This window comes from Bombina bombina, chromosome 3, assembly GCF_027579735.1.
Source record: "Bombina bombina isolate aBomBom1 chromosome 3, aBomBom1.pri, whole genome shotgun sequence".
NCBI classification, from domain to species: Eukaryota; Metazoa; Chordata; class Amphibia; order Anura; family Bombinatoridae; genus Bombina; species Bombina bombina.
In genome coordinates, this window is record NC_069501.1 from 227439113 (window position 1) to 227466072 (window position 26960).

The following is a 26960-nucleotide window of genomic DNA, read 5'->3' on the forward strand; positions in this document are numbered from 1 at the left end:
AAAATCTACCATAAAATATGGAAAAAATATATCTGTTGGTGTGAATCTAAAGGATTCCCATGGAACAAGATAAAAATTCCTAAGATTCTATCCTTTCTTCAAGAAGGTTTGGAGAAAGGATTATCTGCAAGTTCTTTGAAGGGACAGATTTCTGCTTTGTCTGTGTTACTTCACAAAAAGCTGGCGGCTGTGCCAGATGTTCAAGCTTTTGTTCAGGCTCTGGTTAGAATCAAGCCTGTTTACAAACCTTTGACTCCTCCTTGGAGTCTCAATTTAGTTCTTTCAGTTCTTCAGGGGGTTCCGTTTGAACCCTTACATTCCGTAGATATTAAGTTATTATCTTGGAAAGTTTTGTTTTTGGTTGCTATTTCTTCTGCTAGAAGAGTTTCAGAGTTATCTGCTCTGCAGTGTTCTCCTCCTTATCTGGTGTTCCATGCAGATAAGGTGGTTTTGCGTACTAAACCTGGTTTTCTTCCGAAAGTTGTTTCTAACAAAAACATTAACCAGGAGATAGTCGTGCCTTCTTTGTGTCCGAATCCAGTTTCGAAGAAGGAACGTTTGTTGCACAATTTGGATGTAGTTCGTGCTCTAAAATTCTATTTAGATGCTACAAAGGATTTCAGACAAACATCTTCCTTGTATGTTGTTTATTCTGGTAAAAGGAGAGGTCAGAAAGCAACTTCTACCTCTCTTTCCTTTTGGCTTAAAAGCATTATCCGATTGGCTTATGAGACTGCCGGACGGCAGCCTCCTGAAAGAATCACAGCTCACTCCACTAGGGCTGTGGCTTCCACATGGGCCTTCAAGAACGAGGCTTCTGTTGACCAGATATGTAAGGCAGCGACTTGGTCTTCACTGCACACTTTTGCCAAATTTTACAAATTTGATACTTTTGCTTCTTCGGAGGCTATTTTTGGGAGACAGGTCATTCTCTTTGCCGTTGCACAGGCAACATCTCCACGGAGATGGTTAAGAGTTTTTTGTAGTTTTATTCTTCTATCAAGTGTTTGTTATTTTAAAATAGTGCTGGTATGTACTATTTACTCTGAAACAGAAAAGGATGAAGATGATTTTTAGCAGACAGTAACTAAAATCGATTGCTGTTTCCACACAGGACTGTTGAGATGAAGTAACTTCAGTTGGGGGAAACAGTTAGCAGTCTTTTCTGCTTAAGGTATGACTAGCCATATTTCTAACAAGACCATGTAATGCTGGAAGGCTGTCATTTCCCCTCATGGGGACCGGTAAGCCATTTTCTTAGTTAAACATAAAAGAATAAAGGGCTTCAAAAAGGGCTTAAAAACTGGTAGACATTTTTCTGGGCTAAAACAATTGCTTTACTAGGCATATTATGCAGATTCTAACTAATTATTGGTATTATAATCTTGGGGAACGTTTAGAAAAACGGCAGGCACTGTGTTGGACACCTTTTTCAGATGGGGGCCTTTCTAGTTATAGACAGAGCCTCATTCTGGGACTGTATAGGGGTTAAATGTAAAAACGGCTCCGGTTCCGTTAATTTAAGGGTTAAAGCTCTGAAATTTGGTGTGCAATACTTTTAATGCTTTAAGACACTGTGGTGAAATGTTGGTGAATTTTGAACAATTCCTTCATACTTTTTCACATATTCAGTAATAAAGTGTTTTCAGTTTGAAATTTAAAGTGACAGTAACGGTTTTATTTTAAAACGTTTTTTGTGCTTTGTTGACAAGTTTAAGCCTGTTTAACATGTCTGTACCATCAGATAAGCTATGTTCTATATGTATGAAAGCCAATGTGTCTCCCCATTTAAATTTATGTGATAATTGTGCCATAGTGTCCAAACAAAGTAAGGACAGTAATGCAACAGATAATGATATTGCCCAAGATGATTCCTCAAATGAGGGGAGTAAACATGATACTACATCATCCCCTACTGTGTCTACACCAGTTATGCCCACACAGGAGGCCCCTAGTACATCTAGTGCGCCAATACTTATTACCATGCAACAATTAACGGCTGTAATGGATAACTCCATAGCAAATCTTTTATCCAAAATGCCTACTTATCAGAGAAAGCGCGATTGCTCTGTTTTAAACACTGAAGAGCAAGAGAGGACGCTGATGATAATTGTTCTGTCATACCCTCACACCAATCTGAAGGGGCCATGAGGGAGGTTTTGTCTGATGGAGAAATTTCAGATTCAGGAAAAATTTCTCATCAAGCTGAACCTGATGTTGTGACATTTAAATTTAAATTAGAGCATCTCCGCGCACTGCTTAAGGAGGTGTTATCTACTCTGGATGATTGTGACAATTTGGTCATTCCAGAGAAATTATGTAAGATGGACAGGTTCCTAGAGGTTCCGGTGCCCCCCGACGCTTTTCCTATACCCAAGCGGGTGGCGGACATAGTAAATAAAGAGTGGGAAAGGCCCGGCATACCTTTTGTTCCCCCCCTATATTTAAGAAATTATTTCCTATAGTCGACCCCAGAAAGGACTTATGGCAGACAGTCCCCAAGGTCGAGGGGGCGGTTTCTACTCTAAACAAACGCACTACTATTCCTATCGAAGATAGTTGTGCTTTCAAAGATCCTATGGATAAGAAATTAGAGGGTTTGCTTAAAAAAGATTTTTGTACAGCAAGGTTACCTTCTACAACCAATTTCATGCATCGTTCCTGTCACTACGGCAGCGTGTTTCTGGTTCGAGGAACTAGAAAAATCGCTCAGTAAAGAATCTTCGTATGAGGAGGTTATGGACAGAGTTCAAGCACTTAAATTGGCTAACTCTTTTGTTTTAGATGCCGCTTTGCAATTAGCTAGATTAGCGGCGAAAAATTCAGGGTTTGCTGTCGTGGCGCGCAGAGTGCTTTGGCTAAAGTCTTGGTCAGCGGATGTGTCTTCCAAGACAAAATTGCTTAACATTCCTTTCAAAGGTAAAACATTATTTGGACCTGATTTGAAAGAGATTATTTCAGACATCACTGGGGGAAAGGGCCACGCCCTCCCACAGGATAGGTCTTTTAAGGCTAATAATAAGCCTAATTTTCGTCCCTTTCGCAGAAACGGACCAGTCTCTAATTCTGTATCCTCTAAGCAAGAGGGTAATACTTCACAACCCAAACCAGCCTGGAAACCAATGCAAGGCTGGAACAAGGGTAAGCAGGCCAAGAAGCCTACCACTGCTACCAAAACAGCATGAAGGGATAGCCCCCGATCCGGGACCGGATCTAGTGGGGGGCAGACTTTCTCTCTTTGCTCAGGCTTGGGCAAGAGATGTTCAGGATCCTTGGGCGCTAGAAATAGTTTCTCAAGGTTATCTCCTGGAATTCAAGGAACTACCCCCAAGGGGAAGGTTCCACAGGTCTCAATTATCTTCAAACCAAATAAAGAGACAGGCATTCTTACATTGTGTAGAAGACCTGTTAAAGATGGGAGTGATACATCCAGTTCCAATAAGAGAACAAGGAATGGGATTTTATTCCAATCTGTTCATAGTTCCCAAAAAAGAGGGAACATTCAGACCAATTTTGGATCTAAAGATCCTTAACAAATTTCTCAGGGTACCATCGTTCAAAATGGAAACTATTCGAACGATCCTACCTACTATCCAGGAAAATCAATTTATGACTACCTTGGATTTAAAGGATGCGTACCTACATATTCCTATCCACAAGGAACATCATCAGTTCCTAAGGTTCGCTTTTCTGGACAAGCATTACCAGTTTATGGCACTTCCATTTGGATTAGCCACTGCTCCAAGGATTTTCACAAAGGTACTAGGGTCCCTTCTAGCGGTTCTAAGACCAAGGGGCATTGCAGTAGTACCTTACTTGGACGACATCCTGATTCAAGCGTCGTCCCTGTCAAAAGCAAAGGCTCATACGGACATCGTCCTAGCCTTTCTCAGATCTCAAGGATGGAAGGTGAACAAAGAAAAAAGTTCTCTGTCCCCGTCAACAAGAGTTCCCTTCTTGGGAACAATAGATTCCTTAGAAATGAGGATTTTTCTGACAGAGGTCAGAAAATCAAAACTTCTAAGCTCTTGTCCAGTACTTCATTCTGTTCCTCGTCCTTCCATAGCGCAGTGCATGGAAGTAATAGGATTGATGGTTGCAACAATGGACATAGTTCCTTTTGCACGAATTCATCTAAGACCATTACAACTGTGCATGCTCAGACAGTGGAATGGGGATTATACAGACTTGTCTCCGATGATTCAAGTAGATCAAAAGACCAGAGATTCACTCCGTTGGTGGCTGACCCTGGACAATCTGTCACAGGGAATGAGCTTCCGCAGACCAGAGTGGGTCATTGTCACGACCGACGCCAGTCTAGTGGGCTGGGGTGCGGTCTGGTAATCCCTGAAAGCTCAGGGTCTATGGTCTCGGGAAGAGTCTCTTCTCCCGATAAACATTCTGGAGCTGAGAGCGATATTCAATGCTCTCAGAGCTTGGCCTCAACTAGCAAAGGCCAAATTCATAAGGTTCCAATCAGACAACATGACGACTGTTGCTTATATCAATCATCAAGGGGGAACAAAGAGTTCCCTGGCGATGAAAGAAGTGACCAAAATTATTCAATGGGCGGAGGATCACTCCTGCCACTTGTCTGCGATCCACATCCCAGGAGTGGAAAATTGGGAAGCGGATTTTCTGAGTCGTCAGACATTCCATCCGGGGGAGTGGGAACTCCATCCGGAAATCTTTGCCCAAATAACTCAATTATGGGGCATTCCAGACATGGATCTGATGGCGTCTCGTCAGAACTTCAAGGTTCCTTGCTACGGGTCCAGATCCAGGGATCCCAAGGCGACTCTAGTAGATGCACTAGTAGCACCTTGGACCTTCAACCTAGCTTATGTATTCCCACAGTTTCCTCTCATCCCCAGGCTGGTAGCCAGGATCAATCAGGAGAGGGCCTCGGTGATCTTGATAGCTCCTGCGTGGCCACGCAGGACTTGGTATGCAGACCTGGTGAATATGTCATCGGCTCCACCATGGAAGCTACCTTTGAGACAGGACCTTCTTGTTCAGGGTCCATTCGAACATCCGAATCTGGTTTCCCTCCAACTGACGGCTTGGAGATTGAACGCTTGATTTTATCAAAGCGTGGGTTTTCAGATTCTGTAATAGATACTCTGATTCAGGCTAGAAAGCCTGTAACTAGAAAAATTTACCATAAAATTTGGAAAAAATATATCTGTTGGTGTGAATCTAAAGGATTCCCATGGAACAAGATAAGAATTCCTAAGATTCTATCCTTTCTACAAGAAGGTTTGGAGAAAGGATTATCTGCAAGTTCTCTAAAGGGACAGATCTGTTTTATCTGTTTTACTTCACAAAAGACTGGCAGCCGTGCCAGATGTTCAAGCATTTGTTCAGGCTCTGGTTAGGATCAAGCCTGTTTACAGACCTTTGACTCCTCCCTGGAGTCTAAATCTAGTTATTTCAGTTCTTCAAGGGGTTCCGTTTGAACCCTTACATTCCGTAGATATTAAGTTATTATCTTGGAAAGTTTTGTTTTTGGTTGCAATTTCTTCTGCAAGAAGAGTTTCAGAGTTATCTGCTCTGCAGTGTTCTCCGCCCTATCTGGTGTTCCATGCAGATAAGGTGGTTTTGCGTACTAAGCCTGGTTTTCTTCCGAAAGTTGTTTCCAACAAAAATATTAACCAGGAGATAGTTGTACCTTCTTTGTGTCTGAATCCAGTTTCAAAGAAGGAACGTTTGTTACACAATTTGGACGTAGTCCGTGCTCTAAAATTCTATTTAGAGGCTACTAAAGATTTCAGACAAACATCTTCCTTGTTTGTTGTTTATTCTGGTAAAAGGAGAGGTCAAAAAGCGACTTCTACCTCTCTTTCCTTTTGGCTTAAAAGCATTATCCGATTGGCTTATGAGACTGCCGGACGGCAGCCTCCTGAAAGAATCACAGCTCACTCCACTAGGGCTGTGGCTTCCACATGCGCCTTCAAGAACGAGGCTTCTGTTGACCAGATATGTAAGGCAGCGACTTGGTCTTCACTGCACACTTTTGCCAAATTTTACAAATTTGATACTTTTGCTTCTTCGGAGGCTATTTTTGGGAGAAAGGTTTTGCAAGCCGTGGTGCCTTCCGTTTAGGTGACCTGATTTGCTCCCTCCCTTCATCCGTGTCCTAAAGCTTTGGTATTGGTTCCCACAAGTAAGGATGACGCCGTGGACCGGACACACCAATGTTGGAGAAAACAGAATTTATGCTTACCTGATAAATTACTTTCTCAAACGGTGTGTCCGGTCCACGGCCCGCCCTGGTTTTTTAATCCGGTCTGATGAATTATTTTCTCTAACTACAGTCACCACGGTATCATATGGTTTCTCCTATATATATTTCCTCCTGTCCGTCGGTCGAATGACTGGGGTGGGCGGAGCCTAGGAGGGATCATGTGACCAGCTTTGCTGGGACTCTTTGCCATTTCCTGTTGGGGAAGAGAATATCCCACAAGTAAGGATGACGCCGTGGACCGGACACACCGTTGGAGAAAGTAATTTATCAGGTAAGCATAAATTCTGTTTTTGCAGACTGTCAGTTTCATATCTGGGAAATGATTTTTTAGGAAAAATGTATTTCTTACCTGGGGCATAGTCTTTTTTTCAAATTGACTTTTAAAGGGCGCAAAATGCAAAAGTTTATTGCGTCATTCTTGGACCAAGATTTTTTTGGCGCAAAGTTATGTTTGTTGACGCAAATTCGTCATTTCCGGCGTCTTAGTCGACGCAGAGTCCTTCACAAGGTTGCGTCATCTGTGATGCAAGTGTCATTCCGGACGTTTTTGGCGCCAAAAAATATTTTTCTGTTGTGCGTCATACTTGGTGCCAAATATTTTCTTTATTTAAGACCCCATATCTATATGCCTCTTGCCTTTTTTCTCTATCAGAGGGCTATGCTGTTTGCATTTTTTTCCATTCCTGAAACTGCCATATAAGGAAATTGATAATTTTGCTTTATATGTTGTTTTCTTCTTTTACATTTGCAAGATGTCTCAATCTGATCCTGTCTCAGAAATCACTGTTGGAACCCTGCTGCCTGATAACAGTTCTAACAAAGCGAAGTGCATTTGTTGTAAACTTGTGGAGGTTATATCTCCTGCTGTGGTTTGTAATAGCTGTCATGATAAACTTTTACATGCAGCGAATGTATCCATCAGTAGTAGTTCATTACCTGTTGCTGTTCCTTCAACATCTAATGCACAAGATACACCTGTAAATTTAAAAGGAATTTATTTCTGATTCTATTCAGAAGGCTTTGTCTGCCATCCCGCCTTCTAATAAACGTAAAAGGTCTTTTAAAACTTCTCATAAAGTTGATGAAATTTCAAATGACCGGCAACATGCTGAATTATCCTTCTCTGATGGGGATCTATCTGATTCAGAAGATCCTGCCTCAGATATTGACACTGACAAATCTTATTTATTTAAAATGGAGTATATTCGTTCTTTGTTAAAAGAAGAGTTGATTACATTGGATATGGAGGAAACTAGTCCTCTTGATATTAAAACTAGTAAACGTTTACATTCTGTTTATAAACCTCCTGTGGTTATTCCAGAGATTTTTCCAGTTCCTAATGCTATTTCTAATATGAGTTATAAGCAATGGAATAGGCCTTGTACTTTTATTCCTTCTTCAAGGTTTAAAAAAATTATATCCTTTGCCAGCAGTTTCTTTAGAGTTTTGGGAAAAGGAATCTGTTTCCAATTGGAAGCCTTCCTCAAATTGGAATAAATCCAAGCCATTTAAGAGATCAAAGCCAGCCCCCAAGTCCGCATGAAGGTGTGGTCCTCATTCCAGCTCAGCTGGTAGGGGGCAGATTGAGATTTTTTAAAAATGTTTCGATCAATTCGGTCCAAAATCAATGAATTCAGATTATTCTTTCTCAGGGGTACAGAATAGGATTCAGAGTAAGACCGCCTGTGAGAAGATGTTTTCTCTCATGCATTCCAGCAAACCCAGTAAAGGTTCGGGCTTTCCTGAAGTGTGTTTCAGACCTGCAGTTATCAGGGGTAATCATGCCAATTCCGTTTCAGGAACAGGGTCTGGGGTTTTATTCAAATATATTCATTGTCCCAAAGAGAGAAAATTCATTCAGATCAGTTTTGGATCTAAAAATTGAGTCGATATGTAAGAGTACCATCTTTCAAAATATTGACTATAAGGACTATTCTGCCTTTTGTTCAGCAAGAGCATTATATGTCCATAATAGACACACAGGATGCATATCTTCATATTCCAATTCATCCAAATCACTATCAGTTCCTGAGATTCTCTTTTCTAGACAAGAATTACCAATTTGTTGCTCTTCCATTTGGCCTAGCGACAGCTCCAAGAATCTTTTCAAAGGTTCTCGGTGCCCTACTCTCTGTAATCAGAGAGCTTTGTATTGCAGTGTTTCCTTATTTGGATGATATCTTGGTACTTTCTCAGACTTTACGTTCTGCAGATTCTCACACAAATCAAATTAGTTGGAGGATCAAATTACCAAAAAGTTCTTTGATTCCTCAGACAAGGGTAACCTTTTTAGGTTTCAAGATAGATTCAGTGTCCATGACTTTGTCTCTAACAGACAAGAGACGTTTGAAATTGGTTGCAGCCTGTTGGAACCTTCAGTCTGTCATTCCCTTCAGTTGCTATGTGCAATGAAGTTTTAGGTCTCATGACTGCAGCATTGGACACAATCCCCTTTGCTCATTTTTATATGAGACCTCTCCAGCTTTGTATGCTGAACCAATGGTGCAGGGATTGTACATGTATATCGCAATTAAAATCCTTAAATCCCAACATTAGACTATCTTTGACTTGGTGGTTAGATCACCATCGTATTATTCTAGGGGCCTCTTTAGTTCGTCCAACCTGGACTGTGATCACAACAGATGCAAGTCTTTCAGGTTGGGGAGCTGTTTGGGGATCTCTGACAGCACAAGGGGTTTGGAAATCTCAAGAGGCGAGATTACCAATAAATATTTTGGAACTCTGTGCGATTCTCAGGGCTCTTCAGTTTTGGCCTCTGTTGAAGAGAGAACCATTCATTTGTTTTCAGACAGACAATATCACAACTGTGGCATATGTCAATCATCAGGGTGGGACTCACAGTCCTCAAGCTATGAAAGAAGTATCTTGGATACTTGTTTGGGCAGAATCTAGCTCCTGTATAATTTCTGCAGTTCATATCCCAGATATAGACAATTGGGAAGTGGATTACCTCAGTCGTCAGACTTTACATCCAGGAAAGTGGTCTCTTCACCCAGATGTGTTTTGTCAAGTTGTTCAGATGTGGGGTCTTCCAGAAATAGATCTGATGGCTTCACATCTAAACAAGAAACTTCCCAGGTACCTGTCCAGGTCCAGGGATCCTCAGGCGGAAGCAGTGGATGCGTTGACACTTCCTTTGTGTTATGAACCTGCTTATATTTTCCCGCCTCTAGTTCTTTCGAGAGTGATCTCCAAAATCATCTTGGAGCAATAGTTTGTGCTGCTGGTGGCTCCAGCATGGCCTCACAGGTTTTGGTATGCGGATCTTGTTTGGATGTCCAGTTGCCAACCTTGGCCACTTCCATTAAGGCTACACCTTCTATCTCAAGGTCTGTTTTTCCATCAGGATCCCAAGTCATTAAATTTGATGGTATGAAAATTGATTGCTTAGTCATAGAGGTTTTTCTGACTCTTAAATCTGTTTTCTAGAAAAATGTATAGAGTTTGGATGACTTACATTTCATGGTATTCCTCTCATAAATTCTCTTGGCATTCTTTTAGAATTCCTAGAATTTTACAGTTTCTTCAGGATGGTTTGGATAAAGGTTTGTCTGCAAGTTCCTTGAATGGACAACTCTCTGCTCTTTCTGTCTTATTTCACAGAAAGATTGCTAAACTTCCTGATATTCATTGATTTTTGCAGGCTTTGGTTCGTATCAAGCCTGTCAAATTAAGACTCCTTGGAGTCTTAATTTGGTTTTGAAGGCTTTGCAGGCTCCTCCATTTGAGCCTATGCATTCTTTGGACATTAAAATACTTTCTTGGAAAGATCCTCAGGCAGTATTGATAGATGCTCTAGCAGTACCCTGGTTGTTCAACCTGGCTTATGTGTTTCCACCTTTCCCTCTCCTTCCGCGTCTGATTGCCAGAATCAAACAGGAGAGAGCTTCAGTGATTTTGATAGCGCCTGCGTGGCCACGCAGGACTTGGTATGCAGACCTGGTGGACATGTCATATCTGCCACCATGGGCTCTGCCACTGAGACGGGACCTTTTGATTCAAGGTCCCTTCAAGCATCCAAATCTAATTTCTCTGCAACTGACTGCTTGGAGATTGAACGCTTGATTTTATCCAAGCGGGGTTTCTCTGAGTCGGTCATAGATACCTTGATTCAGGCTCGAAAGCCTGTCACCAGGAAGATCTATCATAAGATATGGTGTAAATATCTTTTTTTGTGCGAATCCAAAGGCTACTCATGGAGTAAGATCAGGATTCCTAGGATTTTGTCTTTTCTCCAAGAAGGATTGGAGAAAGGATTGTCCGCTAGTTCCTTTAAAAGGACAGATATCTGCTTTGTCTATTCTGTTGCACAAGCGTCTGGCAGATGTCAGACATTCTGGCTTTTTGTCAGGCTTTAGTTAGAATTAAGTCTGTGTTTAAACTTGTTGCTCCGCCATGGAGTCTAAATTTGGTTCTTAAAGTTCTTCAGGGGGTTCCGTTTGAACCCATGCATTCCATAGATATTAAGCTTCTATCTTGGAAAGTTATGTTTCTAGTTGCTATCTCTCCAGCTCGAAGAGTTTCTGAACTATCTGCATTACAATGTGATTCGCCTTATCTTGTTTTACATGGTGATAAGGTGGTTTTAAACCTGGGTTCCTCCCTAAGGTTGTTACTAACAGGAATATCAATCAGGAAATTGTTGTTCCTTCTCTGTGTCCTAATCCTCCTAAGAAGGAACGTCTGTTGCACAACTTGGACTTTGAAGTTTTATTTGCAGGCAACCAAAGATTTTCGTAAGGCATCTTCTTTGTTTGTTGCCTATTCTATAAAGCGTAGGGGTCAAAAGGCTACTGCTACCTCTTTTTCCTTTTGGCTGAAAAGCATCATCCATTTTGCTTATGAGACTGCTGGACAGCAGCCTCCTGAAAGAATTACAGCTCACTCTACTAGAGCGGTAGCTTCCACATGGGCTTTTAAAAATAATGCTTCTGTTGAACAGATTTGTAAGGCTGCAACTTGGTCTTCGCTTCATACCTTTTCCAAATTTTCCAAATTTGATACTTTATGCTTCATCGGAGGCTATTTTTGGGCGCAAAGTTCTTCAAGCAGTGGTGCCTTCCATTTAGGTTCCTGTCTTGTTTCTCCCTTCATCCGTGTCCTAAAGCTTTGGTATTAGTATCTCACAAGTAAGGATGAATCTGTGGACTCGGTACATCTTGCAAAAGAAAACAAAATTTATGCTTACCTGATAAATTTATTTCTTTTGCGATGTACCGAGTCCACGGCCCGCCCTGTCTATTCAAGACAGACAGTATTTTTTATTGAAAACTTCAGTCACCTCTGCACCTTATAGTTTCTCCTTTTTCTTCCTGTACCTTCGGTCGAATGACTGGGGGGAGGAGTTACGGGGGGAGCTATATAGACAGCTCTGCTGTGGTGCTCTCTTTGCCACTTCCTGTTGGGAAGGATAATATCCCACAAGTAAGGATGAATCCATGGACTCGGTACATCGCAAAAGAAAGAAATTTATCAGGTAAGCATAAATTTTGTTTTTTGTCCTATTATCTCACTGTCTGTCCCCTCGATCCCATCCCCTCACAACTACTGACCTCTTACTCCAGTACTCACACATTTTCAATCTCCCTCAGCACTAGTATATTTACCTCATCCCTTTAAACATGCAATAGTCACACCTATACTCGAAAAACCTTCTCTATCTAAACCCCCCCCCCCACCACATACCACCCTATTTCCTACTGCCCCTTGCCTCAAAACTTCTGGAAAGGCTACTATAATCACTTTTATCACACTTCCTCACATTAATCTGCCTTCTTAAACTATTGCAATCTGGATTTTGCCTCCGGCATTGCAATCGTTAAGGTTACTAATGACTAATTACAGCAAAATTGATAGGCCACTTCTCTCTGTTAATCCTTCTTGATCTGTCTGCATCCTTTGATACTGTGGGACCACCTTTTCGTGGTGCTACTCCTACATGTCTAACTGTACCTTTAGTGTTGCATTCTCTGGCAAATCCTCTGTCCCTTTACCACTTTCTGTTGGGATACCACAAGGCTCTTTCCTTGGTCCTCTTCTCAATCTAAGTCCCACGGATTTAATATTTTGTATGCTGATGACTAAATCTACCTCTCTGCACCAGACATATCCCCTTCCTTGCTAACTTGTGTCACTAACAGTCTTTCTAATATTTCATCCTGGATGTTCACTCATACCTTAAGCTAAATCTCTCCCAAACTGAGTTTCTTATTTTCTCCCTCCTTCCAAAATATCTACACCCAACTTTCTATAACGGTTAATAGCATTACCCTAAAACCGCACGCACAATGTCTGTCTTTGGGTCACAATTAACTTGATCTTTCATTCCTTATTCCATTCTTTTGGCCAATTCCTGCTTTTTCCACCTTTTAAAAAACCAACATCTTCATAATTTGCCACTTCCTCACACAAGGCATAATGAAGATTTTAATCCACTCTCATTTCCTGTCTTGACTATTGCAACTCCATGCTCTTTGGTCTCCCTAGCTACCGTCTATCTCCTTTAGAATCCATAATGAATGCCTCTGCCCGACTGATCCTCCTTATTCTGCACATCACCACCAATCCTTTCACTGGCTTCCTCTAGAATAAAACTCAAAATCCTGACCTTTAAAATGAAAGGCCTTCAATAACAACGCTCCCTCCTTTATCTCGGACCTTGTCTTAAGATAATCTCCCCTCTGTTCATGACCTTCTCTCCTCTTGTTACCTCCTCACATTCCCGTATACAGAACTTCTCCAGAATGGACTCTATTTTGTGGAACGTTCTGCCTCGCTCCATAAAACTCTCCCTTTCTTTTCAATGACTCCTTAAAGACTCTACTGTTCATGGATACATACAATGTACGTTAACTTTTTTTTTTTTTTTTTTTTATATACCTCCATTCCTCTCTTCCTTTTGTCATCCTCTTGAACCACTTTAGCATGTAAGCCTACAAACCCAGATCACTTTCATAAGAGCTGTTTTGCAACAGCGCAACTCTTGGCAAGACCCTCTACTCATTTGTCTCCTATAATATGCTACCTTTGCATACTATACCTATGTTTATAGCGCTGCAAATCTGTTAAAACAACAATAGTAATAATCTTTATTGAAAGTGCATACCTAAGCAGACGCAGGAGTGCATAATATGACATCACCCTACCCTTTTAACTTTAGATCTACATATGCTTAGGAGTAAACGTGTCTTAACACTATATGGCAGCAGTGTTTGCGATAGTGTAGAACATTATTAAAATCATTAAGCACTAAATGCAGCATGGATTTTGAATTAAAAGTGAATGCACTAGGTATTTTGCATGCCTTTTGTGATTGGCAGGGAGGCATGATCTCTTGTTGTTGGATCTGCCCTTCTCTAAAGGCGGCCCATTACACACAACCACGCACTCACACGGCAACTAGAAGGTATTAAATTAAGTCAATTGTTTATGCTACCTGTCATTTAAATCTGTATGTATGGCGTAAGTACAATTTATAGTTTACTTCTCTTTTTAGATCTGAAGTTCATGCATCATCACAAATTTCTGAAGAGGTTTATTAAATAGGCAATTTCTTTGATATGTGTTGCACCATATGTTTAGTAGCATGTAAGTTCACAGAACTATGTTTTAACTAAAATATCCATCATAGATATTTTGTTATTTTTAGCAAACCCTCCACTGAGTGAGGGAGATGCTACCTCCGGGAGAGTGGATGTGTCATCGGCTGCACCATACGAAGGAAGGTAGAGGAAATTTACTTTTTTTTATATATATACTAAAATATGGCAACACAAGAACTAACTGCTTATGTTAATTGATAAATGCACATAACGCTCTTCCCAAAATCTAGTAAGATTTCAGATATTACACAGAGCTACAACATGACTGACTAGTGCATTTCATGTCCCTCAGGGAAGTGCAGTTAAAGATTAGCTGCATATTCAGGTGCTTCGTAGTCAAACAACAATGCAATTGGTTTTGTTTCTTTGCTTGCTATTCTTTATTGTACCCCCCATGTAGTGTGTAGAAATCTGTTGGGCGCATTACAAATGATGACGATTTGTCGTGTTTCAGAACTTCCTTTATGCTGCTAACATAATACAAGAAGGGTGTTCATTTTATAATATAGATCTAATTACTATTACTCTGATACAATATTTCATTTTTACTTGTAATTAAATGTGATTAACTTGTATCTAAGCCTTTGCTGACTGCCTCCTTACTCTGTTCTTTTGACTGACTTGCATTTTAGCTAAAAATAGGAAAAAGTCCAGAGAAGGCAGCATATGATATACAAAGATTTATTTAGGCTAAAAATGTCAACAGGACATAGGCATCATTTCGGAATAGGTTACCTTAAATCATGCTATATCTGACATTTTTGTTTAAATACATTTGATACACTGCCTTCTCTGGGACCTTTTTCTTATGTTTGAGAGTGATTTTGGGTCTTTGCTGTGGCCCTCCAGATGGCTTAGCATATTTGGGACTGTGAGTGCTGGATCTACCATTATGCTTTGCATTTTAGCCAATCAGTGCTGACTCATCAATAACTCCACACGAGTAAGCACAATGTTATCTATATGGCACACATAAACTAGTTCTGTCTAGCTGTCAAAATGCACTGAGATTAGATGGCAGCCTTCAAGTGCTTAAAAATTAGCACATGAGCTTACATTGGTTTAGATTTCAACAAATATCAATAGAACAAAGCAAAATTTGATGATAAAAGTAAATTGGAAAGTTGTTTAAAATTGAATGCCCTATCTGAAATCGTGAAAGTTTAATTTTGACTAGACTGTCCCCTTAAAATCAAACTTTGTTTTCTTCCTCATTACAATGCACATTTTGGATTTATAAAGTTTGATTTTACCCCGTTATAAAATGTAGCTCAAGATTGATTCTCTCCCCCCCCCCCCCCTTTTGCTTTCTAGGCTAGTTTGTGCATTTGGTATTAGTATTTGTTTTTCCTTTAATGTGTTCCCTATGAATTAAACCAACTGTAGTGTATAAAATGTCTGATAAAGTTGCTCATTTATGTTTACAAAAAAAAAAAAAAAAATTGTGCAAGAAATAAATAGCTGAATTTGCTCTTTGAACCACAGCCCATCAAAATAAGCTTGGCTTGCTGACAGATCAGATCTCATTATCTTATTACTGAAATACTTATCTCTGTCTCTGTACGATACAATAGAACAATTGAAAATGAACATTTCTTTCATGTAATTAGCAAGAGTCCATGAGCTAGTGACGTATGGGATATACATTCCTACCAGGAGGGGCAAAGTTTCCCAATCCTCAAAATGCCTATAAATACACCCCTCACCACACCCACAATTCAGTTTTACAAACGTTGCCTCCTATGGAGGTGGTGAAGTAAGGTTGTGCTAGATTTCTACGTTGATATGCGCTCCGCAGCAAGTTGGAGCCCGGTTTTCCTCTCAGCGTGCAGTGAATGTCAGAGGGATGTGAGGAGAGTATTGCCTATTTGAATGCAGTGATCTCCTTCTACGGGGTCTATTTCATAGGTTCTCTGTTATCGGTCGTAGAGATTCATCTCTTAAGCCTCCCTTTTCAGATCGACGATTTACTCTTATTTATATACCATTACCTCTGCTGATTTCGTTTCAGTACTGGTTTGGCTTTCTACAAACGTGTAGATGAGTGTCCTGGGGTAAGTAAATCTTATTTTCTGTGACACTCTAAGCTATGGTTTGGGCACTTTATTTATAAGAGTTCTAAATATATGTATTCAAACATTTAGTTTGCCTTGGACTCAGAATGTTCAACATTCCTTCAGTTTCATATTTGGGATAAATGCGTTTGAATCAATCATTTTTTTCCCTGAGGGTCTGTTAGGCTCGCGGGGGCGGAAAATGTCTTCATTTTATTGCGTCATTCTTGGCGCGGGACTTTTTTGGCGGCAAAAAATCTTTTCTGTTTCCGGCGTCATACGGTGTCGCCGAGGAACTTGCGTCATGTTTTTGACGTCCTTTTTGCGCCAAAAATGTCGCGTTCCGGGATGTGGCGTCATTTTTGGCCCAAAAAGCATTTAGGCGCCAAACAATGTGGGCGTATTATTGGGCGCCAAAAAATATGGGGCGTCTCTTTTGTCTCCACATTATTTCAGTCTGATTTTTTTCTTTGCTTCTGGTTACTAGAAGATTGTTTATTGGCATTTTTTCCCATTCCTGAAACTGTCATTTAAGGAATTTGATCAATTTTGCTTTATATGTTGTTTTTTCTCTTACAAGATGTCTCACGTTGCATCTGAGTCAGAAGATACTTCAGGAAAATCGCTGTCTAGTGCTGGAACTACCAAAGCTAAGTGTATCTGCTGTAAACTTTTGGTAGCTATTCCTCCGGCTGTTGTTTGTATTAATTGTCATGACAAACTTGTTAAAGCAGATAATATTTCCTTTAGTAATGTACCATTGCCTGTTGCAGTTCCCTCAACATCTAAGGTGCAGAATGTTCCTGATAACATAAGAGATTTTGTTTCTGAATCCATCAAGAAGGCTATGTCTGTTATTTCTCCTTCTAGTAAACATAAAAAATCTTTTAAAACTTCTCTCTCTACAGATGAATTTTTAAATGATCATCATTCTGATTCTGATGACTCTTCTGGTTCAGAGGATTCTGTCTCAGAGATTAATGCTGATAAATCTTCATATTTATTTAAAATGAATTTATTCGTTCTTTACTTAAAGAAGTACTAATTGCTTTAGAAATAGGGATTCTGGTCCTCTTGATACTAATTCTAAACTTTTAGATAAGGTGTTTAAATCTCCTTGGTTATTCCAGAAGTTTTTCCTGTTCCTAATGCTATTTCTGAAGTAAGTTCCAGAGAATGGGATAAATTGGGTAATTCATTTACTCCTTCTAAACGTTTTAAGCAATTATATCCTGTGCCGTCTGACAGATTAGAATTTGGGACAAAATCCCTAAAGTTGATGGGGCTATTTCTACCCTTGCTAAACGTACTACTATTCCTACGTCAGATGGTACTTCGTTTAAAGATCCTTTAGATAGGAAAATTGAATCCTTTCTAAGAAAAGCTTATCTGTGTTTCAGGTAATCTTCTTAGACCTGCTATTATATCTTTGGCTGATGTTGCTGCAGCTTCAACTTTTTGGTTGGAGACTTTAGCGCAACAAGTAACAGATCATGATTCTCATAATATTATTATTCTTCCTTCAGCATGCTAATAATTTTATCTGTGATGCCATTTTTGATATTATCAGAGTTGATGTCAGGTTTATGTCTCTAGCTATTTTAGCTAGAAGAGCTTTATGGCTTAAAACTTGGAATGCTGATATTGGCTTCTAAATCAACTCTACTTTCCATTTCTTTCCAGGGTAACAAATTATTGGTTCTCAGTTGGATTCCATTATCTCAACTGTTACTGGTGGGAAAGGAACTTTTTTACCACAGGATAAAAAATCTAAGGGTAAAAACAGGGCTAATAATCGTTTTCCGTTCCTTTCGTTTCAACAAAGAATAAAAGCCTGATCCTTCATCCTCAGACAGTTTCAGTTTGGAAACCATCTCCAGTCTGAATAAATCCAAGCCTTCTAGAAAGGCAAAGCCTGCTTCTAAGTCCACATGAAGGTCGGCCCTCATTCCAGCTCAGGCTGGTAGGGGGCAGGTTACGTTTTTTCAAAGAAATTTGGTTGAATTCTGTTCACAATCTTTGGATTCAGAACATTGTTTCAGAAGGGTACATAATTGGTTTCAAGATGAGACCTCCTGCAAAGAGATTTTTTCTTTCCCGTGTCCCAGTAATCCAGTGAAAGCTCAAGCATTTCTGAATTGTGTTTCAGATCTAGAGTTGGCTGGAGTAATTATGCCAGTTCCAGCTCTGGAACAGGGGATGGGGTTTTATTCAAATCTCTTCATTGTTACCAAAGAAGGAGAATTCTTTCAGACCAGTTCTGGATCTAAAAATATTGAATCGTTATGTAAGGATACCAATGTTCAAAATGGTAACTGTAAGGACTATCTTGCCTTTTGTTCAGCAAGGGCATTATATGTCCACAATAGATTTACAGGATGCTTATTCTGCATATTCCGATTCATCCAGATCATTATCAGTTCCTGAGATTCTCTTTTCTGACAAGCATTACCAGTTTGTGGCTCTGCCGTTGGCCTAGCTACAGCTCCAAAAATTTTTACAAAAGTTCTCGGTGCCCTTCTGTCTGTAATCAGAGAACAGGGTATTGTGGTATTTCCTTATTTGGACGATATCTTGGTACTTGCTCAGTCTTTACATTTAGCAGAATCTCATACGAATCGACTTGTGTTGTTTCTTCAAGATCATGGTTGAGGATCAATTTACCAAAAAGTTCATTGATTCCTCAGTCAAGGGTAACTTTTCTGGGTTTCCAGATAGATTCAGTGTCATGACTCTGTCTTTAACAGACAAGAGACGTCTAAAATTGATTTCAGCTTGTCGAAACCTTCAGTCACAATCATTCCCTTCGGTAGCCTTATGCATGGAAATTCTAGGTCTTATGACTGCTGCATCGGACAGCGATCCCCGTTTGCTCGTTTTCACATGCGACCTCTTCAGCTCTGTATGCTGAATCAATGGTGCAGGGATTACACAAAGATATCTCAATTAATATCTTTAAAACCGATTGTACGACACTCTCTAACGTGGTGGACAGATCACCATCATTTAATTCAGGGGGCTTCTTTAGGTGCTTCCGACCTGGACTGTAATTTCAACAGATGCAAGTCTCACAGGTTGGGGAGCTGTGTGGGGATCTCTGACGGCACAAGGAGTTTGGGAATCTCAGGAGGTGAGATTACCGATCAATATTTTGGAACTCCGTGCAATTTTCAGAGCTCTTCAGTCTTGGCCTCTTCTGAAGAGAGAATCGTTCATTTGTTTTCAGACAATGTCACAACTGTGGCATACATCAATCATCAAGGAGGGACTCACAGTCCTCTGGCCATGAAAGAAGTATCTCGAATTCTGGTTTGGGCGGAATCCAGCTCATGTCTAATCTCTGCGGTTCATATCCCAGGTATAGACAATTGGGAAGCGGATTATCTCGGTCGCCAAACGTTACATCCGGGCGAATGGTCTCTTTCACCCAGAGGTATTTCTTCAGATTTTTCAAATGTGGGGACTTCCAGAAATAGATCTGATGGCCTCTCATCTAAACAAGAAACTTCCCAGGTATCTGTCCAGATCCAGGATCCTCAAGCGGAAGGCAGTGGATACATTGTCACTTCCTTGGAAGTATCATCCTGCCTATATCTTTCCGCCTCTAGTTCTTCTTCCAAGAGTAATCTCCAAGATTCTGAAGGAATGCTAGTTTGTTCTGCTGGTAGCCTCGGCATGGCCTCACAGGTTTTGGTATGCGGATCTTGGTCCGGATGGCCTCTTGCCATCCGTGGACTCTTCCGCTACGACCAGACCTTCTGTCGCAAGGTCCTTTTTTCCATCGGGATCTGAAATCCTTAAATTAAAGGTATGGAGATTGAAACGCTTGATTCTTAGTCAAAGAGGTTTCTCTGACTCTGTGATTAATACTATGTTACAGGCTCGTAAATCTGTATCCAGAGAGATATATTATAGAGTCTGGAAGACTTATATTTCTTGGTGTCTTTCTCATCATTTTTCTTGGCATTCTTTTAGAATTCCAAGAATTTTACAGTTTTCTTCAGGATGGTTTAGATAAAGGTTTGTGCCGCAAGTTCCTTGAAAGGACAAATCTCTGCTCTTTCTGTTCTTTTTCACAGAAAGATTGGCTAATCTTCCTGATATTCATTGTTTTGTACAAGCTTGGTTCGTATAAAACCTGGTCATTAAGTCAATTTCTCCTCCTTGGAGTTTGAATTTGGTTCTAGGGCTCTTCAAGCTCCTCCGTTTGAACCTATGCATTCATTGGGACATTAAATTACTTTCTTGGAAAGTTTTGTTCCTTTGGCAATCTCTTCTGCCAGAAGAGTTTCTGAATTATCTGCTCTTTCTTGTGAGTCTCCTTTTCTGATTTTTCATCAGGATAAGGCAGTGTGCGAACTTCTTTTAAATTTTACCTAAAGTTGTGAATTCCAACAACATTAGTAGAGAAATTGTGGTTCCTTCATTATGTCCTATCTAAGAATTCTAAGGAGAAATCGTTACATTCTTTGGATGTTGTTAGAGCTTTGAAATAGTTATGATGAAGCTACTAAGTCTTTTCCTAAAGACTTTTAGTTTATTTGTTATCTTTTCCGGTTCTAGAAAAAGGCCAGAAAGCTTCTGCCATTTCTTTGGCATCTTGGTTGAAATCTTTAATTTATCTTGCCTATGTTGAGTCGGGTAAAACTCCGCCTCAAAGGATTACAGCTCATTCTACTAGGTCAGGTTCTACTTCCTGGGCGTTTAGGAATGAAGCTTCGATTGATCAGATTTGCAAAGCAGCAACTTGGTCCTCTTTGCATACTTTTACTAAATTCTACCATTTTGATGTATTTTCTTCTTCTGAAGCAGTTTTTGGTAGAAAAGTACTTCAGGCAGCGGTTTCAGTTTGAATCTTCTGCTTATGTTTTTCATTAAACTTTATTTGGGGTGGTGGATTATTTTCAGCAGGAATTGGCTGTCTTTATTTATCCCTCCCTCTCTAGTGACTCTTGCGTGGAACGATCCACATCTTGGGGTAATCATTATCCCATACGTCACTAGCTCATGGACTCTTGCTAATTACATGAAAGAAAACATAATTTATGTATGAACTTACCTGATAAATTCATTTTCTTTCATATTAGCAAGAGTCCATGAGGGCCCACCCTTTTTTGTGGTGGTTATGATTTTTTTATAAAGCACAATTATTCCAATTCCTTATTTTATATGCTTTCGCACTTTTTTTATCACCCCACTTCTTGGCTATTCGTTAAACTGAATTGGTGGTGTGGTAGGGGTGTATTTATAGGCATTTTGAGGTTTGGGAAACTTTTGCCCCTCCTGGTAGAATGTAATATCCCATACGTCACTCTAGCTCATGGACTCTTGCTAATATGAAAGAAATGAATTTATCAGGTAAGTTCTTACATAAATTATGTTTTTAGAGCTTTATATGTTCCACCTCCCCACTCTGAGTGTAATTTCTTCTCTGCTGGCTGTGTTGACATAGTTTCTCTAGCCTATACTTAGGTATCGAAACTTTTAATATAGGTATGGATAATTACAGGTTAAATTGGCTATTTAAAATGTAAATATAAAGGCTAAGGAGCTATTTGTAAATTATTTAATACACCCCAGTATGTAAAATGGATCATTGGGAACAAATTAAAGGAGAGAGAGTTTTTGGGTAAACTGTCCCTTTAATGAGGAGATAACATAAATTGTCTTTTATATAAATTCTTTTGTCTTTATGACAGGGCTCGACAAACCCAGGAGCCTGGTAGCCACTGGCTCCTAGAATTTTACCCACCGACTCCTAACTTTTTGGGTTATTCTCCATTTGTCTATATACAAATCTAACGATCTGGCTCCTAAAAATATGCCTGGCTCCTAAATTTTCTTACTGGCTCCTAATTTTTAAACATTTGTCAAGCACTGCTTTATGATTAGAGTGAGCATGCTGTTTACAATCATCACTGTAGTTACAAATTAACTAGTTGTTTGAACTGAAGGAATAAACGGGCAAGTATCTACATGCATTTTTAAACTCTATTTTAAGCGTTTCCTATAGCTGCAGATGTGTTATCTAAAGATGATAAATCACTGCAAAGATAGGTTAATAATACAAAAAGATTGAGATCCGTGTTTTCCCCAGAACCTATTTTAATGAGCCCACAACCCATCTGATTTTACTGACCACCTGGCTAAAATTAGTATTTCTTGAAGTTCAAGAGAGTTCGGAGTACTTCATGGATCACTTTATTTTCTCCTACTATTCATCAGTACAGTTAGGTTTATGCATTATGTTTTGCGTTTAATAAAGACATAAAAAAATAATTTCTCCTACATTGGTGTGTCCCCGGTCCACAGGCTTCATCCTTACTTGTGGGATATTCTCTTCCCCCTACAGGAAATGCAAAGAGAGCACACAGCAAAGCTGTCCATATAGCCCCCCCTCTGGCTCCGCCCCCCAGTAATTCTCTTTGCCGCTCTGAACAAGTAGCATCTCCACGGGGATGGTAAAGAGTTTGTGGTGTTAGTTGTAGTTTTATTTCTTCTATCAAGAGTTTATTTTAAAATAGTGCCGGTTTGTACTATTTACTCTACAACAGAAAGTGATGAAGATTTCTGTTAAAAGAGGAGTATGATTTTAGCACCAGTAACTAAAATCCATTGCTGTTCCCACACAGGACTGTTGAAACCAGAGAACATCAGTTGGGGGGGAACAGTTTGCAGACTTATCTGCTTCAGGTATGACCAGTCTCTTTTCTAACAAGACCCAGTAATGCTAGAAGACTGTAATTTTTCCCTTATGGGACCGGTAAGCCATTTTCTTAGACTCAGTAACAGAATTAAGGCTTATAAATTGGGCTCTATGCTGGTTGACACTATTGTGGTCTAAATCGATTAGTTTTTTATCATATTATATGACATTTGGAGTGTTTTGTGAACTTTTAACACTTTTGGGAACGTTTATTTGCGCCTGGCAGTTGTTTAGACATCTAAATCTAGCCAGAAAGGCCCCTTCACTCTGGTATGCAGAGGGAGGAGGCCTCATTTTCGCGCCTCAGTTGCGCAGTTACTTCCAGAGGCAGTGCATGCAGCTTCATGTGAGAGGGTCCTATGACTGAGAAAAGGACTCAGGGAGGCTTTATTCTGTGGTGAATCACCCCTAAGGAAGGTAAAAGCCGCAGCAAAGTCTGTGGCAGGGACTGTAGTGTGCTTAAAACCAGTAAATTATACTATTAGCTCCGGTTTGCTCATTTAAGGGGTTAGAGACTGGGTTTGGTGTGCAATACTTTCAAAGCATTAAGACACTGGGGTGTAAATTTCAGAAAGATCGGATATTTCTTTGATAGTTTTTTGAACATTCAGAAATAAAGTGTGCTCTTTTTATTATTTAAAGAGACAGTAACGGTTTTGTTTAAAATTGTTTTTATTACATTAATAGCCTGCCTAAATCTGTCTAACATGTCTGTACCTTCAGATAGCATATGTTCTGTGTGTATGGAGGCCAAGGCGGTTCCCCCTTTAAATGTATGTGCAAATTGTGCCATGGCGTCCAAACAAAGTAAGGACAGTACTGTCACATTTAATAAGGTTGTCCAAGATGATTCTTCTAATGAAGGTAGTGGGGATAGTTCATCATCCTCTCCTTCTGTGTCAACACCAGTTTTGCCCGCGCAGGCGATACCTAGTACATCTAGCGCGCCAATGCTTGTTACTATGCAGCAATTAACAGCAGTAATGGATAATTCTATAGCAGCTCTTTTATCCAAACTGCCAGCATTTCCCAGAAAGCGTGATTGCTCAGTTTTAAATACAGAGGATGAGCAAGTAGGCGCTGACGATAATTTATCTGTTATACCCTCACATCAATCTGAATTGGCAGTGAGGGAGGGTCTGTCTGAGGGAGAAATTTCTGATTCAGGAAAGATTTCTCAGCAGGCAGAACCTGATATCATGGCATATAAATTTAAGCTAGAACATCTCCGCGCCCTGCTTAAGGAGGTGCTAGCTACTCTTGATGATTGTGATTCTTTGGTAAATCCAGAGAAGTTGTGCAAAATGGACAAATTCTTAGAGGTCCCAGTGCACGCTGATGCTTTTCCGATACCCAAGAGGGTAGCGGACATAGTGAATAAGGAGTGGGAGAAGCCAGGTGTACCTTTTTGTTCCACCTCCTATATTTAAGAAAATGTTCCCCATTGTCGACCCCAGAAGGGACGCATGGCAAACGGTTCCTAAGGTAGAGGGGGCAGTTTCAACGTTAGCAAAGCGCAGAACTATTCCTATAGAGGACAGTTGCGCTTTCAAAGATCCTATGGATAAAAAATTGGAAGGATTGCTTAAAAAGATTTTTGTTCAGCAAGGTTTCCTTCTTCAACCAATTTCGTGCATTATTCCTGTCACCACGGCGGCATCTTTTTGGTTCGAGGAACTAGAAAGTTCGCTCCAAAAGGAGACTCCATATGATGAAGTCATGGACAGAATTCACACACTAAAGTTGGCTAATTCCTTTATTTTGATGCCGCTTTTCAATTAGCAAAATTAGCGGCGAAAAACTCAGGTTTTGCAATAGTGGGCGTGCAGGGCGCTTTGGCTAAAATCCTGGTTGGCGGATGTGTTGTCCAAAACAAATTACTTAATATCCCTTCAAGGGTAAGACCCTTTTCGGGCCAGAATTGAAGGAGATTATTTCTGACATCACTGGGGGAAAGGGCCATGCCCTCCCACAGGATAGGCCTTTCAAGGCTAAGAACAAGTCTAATTTTCGTTCCTTTCGCAATTCAGGAACGGACCGGCTTCTAACTCTGCAGCCTCTAGACAAGAGGGTAACGCTTCCCAGCCTAAACCAGCATGGAAACCATTGCAAAGCTGGAACAAGGGTAAACAGGCCAAGAAGCTGCTGCTGCTACCAAGACAGCATGAAAGGGTAGCCCCCGATCCGGGACCCGGATCTAGTAGGGGGCAGACTTCTCTCTTTGCTCAGGCTTGGGCAAGAGATGTTCCGGATCCCTGGGCACTAGAAATAGTCTCTCAGGGGTATCTTCTAGAGTTCAAGGAACTTCCTCCAAGGGGAAGGTTCCACATGTCTCGCTTATCTTCAGACCAGATAAAGAGACAGGCATTCTTACATTGCGTAGGAGATCGATTAAAAATGGGAGTGATAAACCCAGTTCCAACAGCGGAACAAGGTATGGGTTTTTACTCAAACCTGTTTGTAGTTCCCAAAAAAGAGGGAACTTTCAGGCCAATTCTGGATTTAAAAATTCTAAACAAATTCCTCAGAGTTCCATCGTTCAAAATGGAAACCATTCGAACAATTTTACCAACAATCCAGGAGGGTCAATACATGACTACCGTGGACTTAAAGGATGCGTACCTGCATATTCCTATCCACAAAGATCATCAGTTCCTGAGGTTCGCCTTTATGGACAAACATTACCAGTTTGTGGCTCTTCCGTTCGGTTTAGCCACTGCTCCCAGAATTTTCACAAAGGTGCTAGGGTCCCTTCTAGCGGTCCTAAGGCCGACGGGCATTGCTGTAGCACCTTACCTAGACGACATTCTAATCCAAGCGTCGTCCCTTTCCAAAGCAAGGGCTCATACAGACATTGTTTTAGCCTTTCTCAGGTCTCACGGGTGGAAGGTGAACATAGAAAAGAGTTCGCCAAGTAAGGTCAGTCCAGCCCCGAAATACCAGGCAATTCTCCTCTGAACAAGGAACATGACAACCCCAGACGATCGTTCCTGGTAGAGCGCTTCTCTCTTTGTATGCAAATTATTATGACCCTGGGGAAGTCTCCCTATGGGTGATGGGGGAAACCAGACGTGGACTCCTTGCCCAGTGTGCTTAGAGGAATGTGGCTGCACCTCACTGACGAGGCCCATAGGAGGCCGAAACGATCGTCTGGGGTTGTCATGTTCCTTGTTCAGAGGAGAATTGCCTGGTATTTCGGGGCTGGACTGACCTTACTTGGCAGGATCAGACTGATATACTTCAGGAAAGTTTTCTTCTGTGAAAAGCACACTGGTCTAAAAGAGGCTGCTTCCGGATGGTAAATCGCCATAGAACAAGCCACTGAGCTATTGTTCGTTCCTGGTAGAGCGCTTCTCTCTTTATATGCAAATTATTATGACCCTGGGGAAGTCTCCCTATGGGTGATGGGGGAAACCAGACGTGGACTCCTTGCCCAGTGTGCTTAGAGGAATGTGGCTGCACCTCACTGACGAGGCCCATAGGAGGCCGAAACGATCGTCTGGGGTTGTCATGTTCCTTGTTCAGAGGAGAATTGCCTGGTATTTCGGAGCTGGACTGACCTTACTTGGCAGGATCAGACTGATATACTTCCAGAAAGTTTTCTTCTGTGAAAAGCACACTGGTCTAAAAGAGGCTGCTTCCGGGTGGTAAATCGCCATAGAACAAGCCACTGAGCTGTTGTTCGTTCCTGGTAGAGCGCTTCTCTCTTTTTATGCAAAATAGTTCCCTGTCCCCGTCCACAAGGGTTCCTTTTCTGGGAACAATAATAGATTCCGTGGAAATGAAGATTTTTCTGACAGAGGTCAGAAAGTTAAAGCTTCTAAACGCTTGTCGAGTTCTTCAATTTATTCCTCAGCCTTCGATAGCTCAGTGCATGGAAGTAATAGGACTAATGGTTGCAGCAATGGACGTGGTTCCTTTTGTTCGAATTCATTTAAGACCATTGCAACTGTGCATGCTCAAACAGTGGAATGGGGATTATGCAGACTTGTCTCCCCAGATTCAAGTAGACCAGGTAACCAGAGACTCACTCCTCTGGTGGTTGACTCAGGATCACCTGTCAATGGTCTCGGGAAGAGTCTCTTCTCCCGATAAACATTTTGGAACTGAGAGGGATATTCAATGCGCTCCTGGCTTGGCCTCAACTAGCGAAGGCCAGATTCATAAGATTTCAGTCGGACAACATGACGACTGTAGCGTACATCAATCATCAGGGGGGAACAAAGAGTTCCTTGGCGATGAGAGAGGTATCCAAGATCATCAAATGGGCGGAGGATCACTCCTGCCATCTATCTGCAATTCACATCTCAGGAGTAGACAACTGGGAGGCG

The 26960-nt window shown here is 40.8% G+C and overlaps 1 protein-coding gene across 1 annotated transcript in view; it reads left to right on the forward strand.

Annotated features, from left to right (window-relative positions):
• The window catches only part of PHF12 (PHD finger protein 12), a gene marked incomplete in the record, with an annotated part of 410674 nt that overhangs the window by 80184 nt on the left and 303530 nt on the right, over positions 1–26960 (forward strand). The window contains 2 exon segments of the mRNA XM_053706179.1: positions 13937–13973; positions 13975–13992. Coding sequence (XP_053562154.1) covers positions 13937–13973; positions 13975–13992 — 55 coding nt within the window.